We start from the raw sequence: 8,499 nt of genomic DNA on the forward strand, positions 1-8,499 counted from the left end.
TATTTTTTCTTTTAAAAGTTTAAGTCTTATTTCATATATTTTGAAACCGTGGTAATTTTGTATGTTAGTACGATTTCAAGTAGCAATCTTTAAAAATCATCAGAAATTTTATACGAGATGGACCAAGACTCCTAAATATGTTTTGCCTTTCTTATGATAAAAATTTAGAAATTATGTTTTGTTTGTTAGAGAGAAAACCGTATGAACAATATCTGCCGTATATAGCTTTTTTTTTTTTTTGAAAACGCCTTACAGATATCCTTACGATTATATATATCTTACTGTAATACTTACTTAATACTTACTTTACAACTCGAGACTCATATTTGTTGAACTAAATAAAACATTAAAGGTAATAACTTAATTTGCTTTTTTTTAGTTTCGTTTGAAAGATACATTGGAAGTGTCACTTAACAAGTAAACCACTACAAAATATGGCCCACAGGATCCCAGGTCAATATTTGTAATACACAAGTTCACATTAATACTAACGGTTTAGAATCCCCCCCCCCGCTTTTCTAATTTTAAAATATGGCAGCCCTACTCCCATAAGAAATAATTCATAAGGTACTAGAAATTCATGTCATGACGAAAAAGGTACATATTACATAAATCCATGTATGTATCCGTAAAATGGGATAGTACGTAATTTATATTTGGTTATGATTTTCATGACACATAAAATATGATGAACAAAAGATCAGTATTAACATTTCTTTAAAGCAAATTTATATTTTAAAAATATCAACGTACAACAGACAATTCAACAAATGTCCGTATATCTTGGTTACAGTGTATATTGTAACTAATATAATCATTTAAAAATCAAAACAATTTTCTGCAAATAACAAATTTAGTGATATAGTCGACTAGCCTTTAGCGAAGGGACTGAAATTTTAAAACCTAGAATTGTTAGAAAAGAAAAAAGAAAAAATAATATCCGCTGACTATTTGAAAGAGTTTAGGAGGTTCTATATCTTGGCACAAATTTTGTTGTAATTATTTTTAACTAAAAGAGACAAGATAGAGTTTTCACAATGAAAGGAGATGAGAATTGGATGAGGTTCTATGAAGGGGCTTGCAAGAAGGAAGAACTCCAGCGTCAGAACTGGTTCATTAAGAACTTACATAAGTTAAGAGAGACCATTCCAAAACTTAGGGACCCAGAAGAATTAAGACAGTTGCAAGAAGAAGTATCCAAGAAACGAACGAAACGATATCGAGAAGAGATCAAATATAACGTACGTTCCTATAAAGACACAAGCGACGGATTGGGGCATCAACTTCCATTGAAGGTACGTGTCACATTTACAGGAAAATTGATTGTAAGTACAAGACCATTAATTTATATGGCATTTGGTAACGAAAATGCTTTGGTAAGGTTTTACTTTAAACAATTTATTTGGTACAGATTTAAAATATGGGGGCCAGGTTTTGAAAACTTTACTGCTATACGTTGTTAACTGACAAAAATATAGCTTACGTATTCATGCAGGCAACAGTCATATAACTCATGTATTCCGAGTACTTTGGGTGAGTCTTATGCTTATCACAGGGGTAAGAAATAAGAAGGCGAAGAAGCTAGTTAAGAAAGGGACGGATGGGAGGACAATGTAAGTTAAGTCTACATGAGTTGAGCTCGGGCCGGTTTTTAAAGTGGAGCACTGTACAATGAACACAACATTGCAGAGGGGAAAAAAACTTGTATTTTATGTTCGAAATCTCTTGGTTAGCGCAATGCATACACCGAGAAAGTAGCACAGTTTTGGCCCACCATTTTTGTTTTCAACTTTCCTGATGATAATTTTTGTAATTCTAGTAGTTCTGTCATCCTTTCCCACTAAATAGTTTAGAACTAGCTTTAAAATCTAACATAATTTTGCTTGTTGAATTTCTAGCAAATACGTATAAATATTTCGTGAGATTTTGAAATGAAATTTATAGCTTTAAGTACGTCCGTCAAGCTGGCCCGCACAAATTTCATATTCAAACTAAAACAGTACAAAAAAATTGTACCCAATATGTACCAATTTGTATCGCTAAAATTAGAATTTGTAACCCCACCAATTTCGAAAAAATTGAATTTCTGATGGCGGGCCAGCTTGACGTCAAGCTAGCCCGCACAATTTTTCTTTCCAATTCGAACAAAAACGGTACCAAAAATTTGTACCCAATATGTACCAATTTGTACCACTAAAATTAGAATAGTACCCCCACCAATTTCGAAAAAAATGAATTTTTGATGGCGGGTCATCTTGACGTCAAGCTGGCCTGCACAATTTATTTTTGTTTCCAATTCGAACAAAAATGGTGCGAAAAATTTGTACCCAATATGTACCAATTTGTACCACTAAAATTAGAATTTGTACCCCTATCGATTTCGAAAATATGAATTTTTGATGGCGGGCCAACTTGACGTCAATCTGCCCTGCTCAACACATTTTTCTTTCTAATTCGAATGAAAATTGTACCAAAAATTTGTATCCAACATGTATCAATTTGTACCACAAAAACTAGAATTTGTTCCTCCACCCATTCCGAGAAATTTGAATTTATGTAATTTTTAAAACTATACCTTATCTTGGGCAAACCAGGAGGTGGTGAACAGTACCGATAGTACATTTAGGAAGCACAGTGAACAGTACAGTTCGAAAAGCCCCCCGAAACAAAATTATAAATACGCCACTCGCCTTGATAATCATTACAGTCGATCCTGTCGCCTTTCTTGTGAATCGGAACAATGATTGATTCGTGGTGGACGAAATCGTATCCGTGGGTTTTCTCGGGATTCTCTCGTTTTTCCTTGTTTCTTATTCCACCATTTCTTCCATCATTCACTTACAATTTCATCCGTCTCCTTTAGCACTTAGCTTGCATAAACGTGGAACTTTAAGCTAAAGAGTTCATTTCATTTTTTCGATGATTGATCCCTTCTAATCTTGTGGCAATTCCTCTTTTTCTCCACATGAGGAAAATGAGTTTCTGTAACTCGTTTCACAATTTCTCCCCCAGCTAAAATTAACGAGGAATGAATTTCGTCTACACCCAGAGATTTGTATTGTTTCCATTCTTTAATCAATCTGTTTAGTAGTTTAGACGTGGTAGATGTATTTTTTCTTTTTTACCTGATTGGCTTTATATTACAGCGAAATTATTATTTTTAACTTAGTTATTTTCCCAAGTTAAATGATACGTTCAATAGAGCATGCGAAGCTATGCACAGAATACATAATTATTAGTATTAGAGACACCAGTCTATGTAAGAACATTCGGACATACTAACAGACACTGAGCAGTGTTTATTTCAGAAAATAATGTTCCGGAGGGACGCTCAACGGTATTCGGAGGAGCACTTAATATTTTCACATGGTACTGTTCTATTTATTATATTATATTATAGACGTATTATTCTGGTCTCCTCCGGAGGCACTCACAGATCTCCGGGGGCACTAGCCCCTAAAAACATGTCTGGAAAACATGTTAGCCCCTAAAAACATATCAGAGTTCCGGAAAAAAACATTAAGTATCTAGTTAAAGTTATTACAACTATTGTAGATACACTTTAGGTTTTAATTACGGTTAAAAGCAGTCGGGCCCCTGACAAAATCTGGCCCTCGAAACCATTTCGTCAGGCCTGTCGATCGGTTATATATATATATATATATATATATATATATATATATATATATATATATATATTATACTAAATTGAAATTTTTCCAACTCTCAATTCTATAGTGTTAAACTATGTCAGTCAGCTTTCCTCCTGCAACTTGACTTGATGATAAGACATAGATAATGGGAGTTGTTAGCGGGGGTGAAGGGGAACGCGTCCCCCCAAATTTTTAGGTAAAACACCAAAAAAGGTAACGCAGTAATATGAAATTTAGTGAACTCCATGCATCTCCTCCAGAATTGAAAAGCTAACAAAGAATATGCTCAGAGGCCAACGTGATCTTCTCTTCACTCCAACTCCTTCCCATTGCACTGGAAACTGTCCTCGACGTTGGTTATCCGACCTGCGACGCCAGCACGATCCATATAACTGGTTCGCTCCCTCTTTCAACTTGCTTATGCTAATTCAGGGACCTTTCGCATTTTTATTTAAATGGCTTTTAAGTTGACAGAAACAATTCACGATGCGAGTTTTCAAAACACAACTCTTTTCGTAAGTAAGTTGGTGTTTTCATTAATTAACAGAATACGTACCATCTTGAACTACTTCCTCCTTATACTTCATGATTTCCTCTTCGATATAACGCTTCTCAATAGAGGGTGGTTTCCCTCGTTTTGGTTGCATGATGAATTCTTGGTTGATCTATTTCTATTCCTGTAAACAGAAATAAGAACTGGATACAAGATTTTTTTTTTTAAAAAAAAAAGGCAATAGAGAGGACGATGAAGTACGCACTTGCTAAGTCATGTGATGTATAGAAGCAATCAAAGGCTTTAACCTTATCTCTAAACTAACAATGGAAGACTAAACTAAAGATTACACTATAGACGAATTATATTCAGATTGTGAAATCTCACAATGAACCTCAGTGCCGTAAAATTATTCCTCAAGACGAATGGGGAATTAAATCCAGGATGGGAAAATTAAACAAGTAATTGACAAAAAAGAATAAATAATGCTTTGTTTTTACACTAAATGTATAAACACTAAAGAGAAAAATTCAAATTTGTCAAAATTGGTGGGGGTTCAAATTCTAATTTCGGTGATACAAATTGGTAGATATTGGGTACAAATTTTTGGTACCATTTTTGTTCGAATTGAAAAAATCAAAAATTCAATTTTTTCGAAATTGGTGGGGGTACAAATTCTAATTTTAGTGGTACAAATTGGTACATATTGGGTACAAATTTTTGGTACCGTTTTTGTTCGAATTGGAAAGAAAAATAAATTGTGCGGGCCAACTTGACGTCAAGCTGGCCCGCCATCCGAAATTCATTTTTTTCGAAATTGGTGGGGGTACAAATTCTAATTTTAGTGGTACAAATTGGTACATATTGGGTACAAATCTTTTGTACTGTTTTAGTTTGAATATGAAATTTGTGCGGGCCAGCTTGACGGACGTCTTTAAGTGAGAGGACATAGCAGCTCATTGGTAGAGCACTAACCTTTGCTGCGTGGGATCCCTGGTTCGACCCCCGGCCAAGTACGTTTCTGTTGGACAAAATCCTATCCGTGAGTTTTCTCGGGGTGCTCACCTTTCCTCCCTCAATCTCATTTCACCAATTCTTTCGTCATGATTCACCAACCTTAATCACCGTCTTCATTAGCATGAAGAGCATAATTATAAGACGTTAAATTAAAAGATCTCATTTCGTTTCATGTTTAAAGTCCGATAGTAATACCCGTTAAACTGAAGCAGATGGACGTAAGATTCGAGTGGAATATTGTAGCGCTATGTGACAAAAACGTGGGCATCACGCAAAGTCATGAAAAAGGACTAAAGACTTTCGAAATGTAAGTGTGGAGAAAAATCGAGAGAATTAGTTGGGTTGAACAGAAAACGAGTGAGAAGTTGTTAGAAATAGTCAAGGATAAAAGAACAATTTTATATGTAACTGAAAAAAGGAAGATAAACTAGTAAGAACATTAGCTATAAGGGAACTTTCATATCATAAGGGACGTGCTAGCAGGTATGGTGGCAGGGAAAAGAGGGAAGAGACGTAGGAAGCTGCAATTAATGAATTGTGTTAAAACAGAAACTTCCTATGTGAAAACGAAGAGGTTAACTTTATATCGTGGTGAATGCAAGATGATGTTGATATGATAAGCATAAGATTCACTAATGATGTGAGCTAGTGGTACAATCGTGTATAAAAGACTAATTTGATACACATCTAATGATTTAGCAATAGGTTTCAATATGTAAGAAATGTCATTAGTAGAATATAAACTTAAGACCAACCTGTCTCCATATATTTTTCACACATTTGTTCTTTTTTACGTAATTATCATGCTAAGTATTAATGATACTTTGTCTCAGTATTTTTTTAAGATATTTTTTAAATTCCTACAATATATACCCCTATATATGACTTCACTTTTTTGTCCTTTTTAGCAAGTACAGTGAACGTAGTCCCTCTTTTAATACCATTTGAATGCACATAGCTTTCAGTATTACCTCGGACTCATGGGGAAATTAATGAGTCTGTTATCTTAAGATATGCCAAAGTCAAGTCAAGAGGAAATCAGCGATATAGAAAGTAGAAATGGATGTCTGCACCACACGTTCCACGATTTAAAATAATATATATCAGTTGACTATGTTATGCACCACGTCCTTTCGTTCTTAGTGGCAAAGAGTTTAGCTTTCTCTTTAATTTAACGTAATATTGTTGTGCAATATAGGCTAAAGGAGACGGATGATATAAGCAAAAGGGTAGATTTGAGTATACAACAAAGAGGTTATGAAAGTCAGAGTCTACTGTTGACTTGGGTTCCTAACCACGACCGGGGCTTGAATCACAGATTAGCACCCTCATTTATTTTGCCCTCATCAGGAATGTCCTCATCCTCACTTCGGTACATGAGGGTCAGGGCGAATGAATATGTGAATATATTGAGGTTGAAAGAATCAGTAATTGGCATCATTTGAGGATGTGGGCGAGTTTTAGTGAGTGTGGATAGAGAGAGAGAGAGATGTGGGTCAATGAAAATTTGACCAAAGACTCACAGATCTACTTGACACCTCGGTCTACGACCCACTGCACCTACGACGTACTGCAACCCACGATCTACAGTGACCAACTTTGACCTACTACCCACCGAGACCCACCCCACCCCTGTCAGTCACTTTAACCCACGAGTCATCGCGACATGAACGCTGAGAAAACTATTTCAAACTTCTTGTTTTTATGAATTCTAACAGTGTTCTAACTTGAACAATATACTACGATTTTTATTCGTTAATGTAAGGTACTTGAGTCTAGTCAATTTCAATCGGTCAATTTTTGATTAAATACACCACGAATTCTTCAGTTTCTTTGGAAATCACCCTTATGCCGCCCCTGTCCCACATCGAATTGTGCATTAATGGAATCTACGACTAAAAATAATAAAAGTTTTACTCAAAAAATTTAAAATCGTTAGAGCCGTTTTTGAGAAAATCACAAGATTTGGTTTTTCCATTCAGTAAACTTTGTTCTTGAGGATAGGAAGAATGTTCGAAAACCAAATCGTACAGAATCTTGTAAAAACCTGAAGTTTGAAGTTTGGTCTCGACATGAATAGTAGGTCCTCCAACGAACGAATAGACAGACATTCATACATTATCTGTAACTTTTTCGACGTGCACGGATTATGAAATGGTACATTGTGAAAGTTCGTTATGTTTAGGTGGTTCAAAAGTGTGCAGGGCTTAAAGCTTTTTTAAATATATATAACTGCCTATTCACGCACTTTTTTTATTATTGTAAATCCTTTGAAATGTTGACTTCTTTTAAATCGCCATACTTTATTCTTTCCTATTGTGGTTCGAAAGTCCAACCTTCGCGTATATTCCTTATATGCCTTTGAAAATGATTTTTATTTCTAACGACCAATAATCTCTAATATTAGTGGATTAATTCTTTCCTTTCAGGCTGAGTGGCCTTACTGTGACGTAAACATGATCCCTCCATCTCCAGAAGTGAAAGGTCAGATATACGATGGTTTCAGCAAGGAAGGCAAAGGAAGGGTGTTGTATTTAAAAAGACGCAATGAACTATCGCCACATCAGAGGTACGAGTTTCCTCCATCCTCCAATCAGGAATACGGATTTGCAATTGAAGAAAAAGTCAAAGTACCGAAAGGACCAAAGCATGGCCTGAGAAGTGCGTTAATAAACGAATTATTTAGTAACGTCGGTGCTGCTACCATCATGAACGTGATGGAACTAAGTCACAAGGAGATCAAACCTCTTGTGAGTTCTCTGTAAGAAATTCTCTGGCTCCATCTTGTATAATTCTACTTTTATGAAACTATTTTTGCAAATCATTATCAGTACAGAAGAATCTCAGTGTTCCAAATAATCAAATATTTAAGGAATTGTACCTAGCACAATCATACATTGAACGAAACCCGTTAAGCTTAGGTTGTCAAAAATATCCAGGAGTAAAATAACATTTTCAAAAATAGCCTACAGTATTTACCCTTTTTCTGTGATAGTTATAATGTAAATTGAAGATGTACATTAGAATTTCTTTCCATACATCCTAAGGGAATTATCCAGAATGTAATACAATCGTATGTATGTCCTGAAATGTGTGAAATATTAAAGTGGAAATAAAAAGCACTACCTTATGAACATGATTTGGATTTATTTGCTTCTGATAAAAGTTTGAAACGTGAAAACTAGGTCTAAATAATTATTAATATGCTATGTGGGACATATTTGCCGATACTTCGGTGCTAATACATCTGCTTCATTCAGAAATTGCTTAAACGAGATTTCTATTTGTAAATAATCTACATAGGTTTTTAAAACACCAAATTCAATAATACGTTAT

The 8,499-nt window shown here is 35.0% G+C and overlaps 1 protein-coding gene across 1 annotated transcript; it reads left to right on the forward strand.

Moving 5' to 3' along the window:
• The first annotated feature begins 853 nt into the window (after positions 1-853).
• LOC145671821 (uncharacterized) lies at positions 854-8,285 on the forward strand. Its single transcript, XM_081741049.1, has 2 exons — positions 854-1,295; positions 7,593-8,285. The coding sequence occupies exons 1-2, from the start codon at positions 1,038-1,040 to the stop codon at positions 7,926-7,928; spliced, it is 594 nt and encodes a 197-aa protein (XP_081597175.1). The 5' UTR covers positions 854-1,037; the 3' UTR covers positions 7,929-8,285.
• Positions 8,286-8,499: the final 214 nt, after the last annotated feature.

This window comes from Thermobia domestica, chromosome 15 (assembly GCF_964235325.1).
Source record: "Thermobia domestica chromosome 15, izTheDome1.hap1.1, whole genome shotgun sequence".
Taxonomy (NCBI): Eukaryota; Metazoa; Arthropoda; class Insecta; order Zygentoma; family Lepismatidae; genus Thermobia; species Thermobia domestica.

Coding starts and splice junctions, on each gene's coding strand:
- LOC145671821 (XM_081741049.1), top strand. CDS start 1,038: ATGAAAGGAGATGAGAATTGGATGAGGTTCTATGAAGGGGCTTGCAAG. Junction 1,296..7,592: donor GGCATCAACTTCCATTGAAG/GTACGTGTCACA, acceptor CTTTCCTTTCAG/GCTGAGTGGCCTTACTGTGA.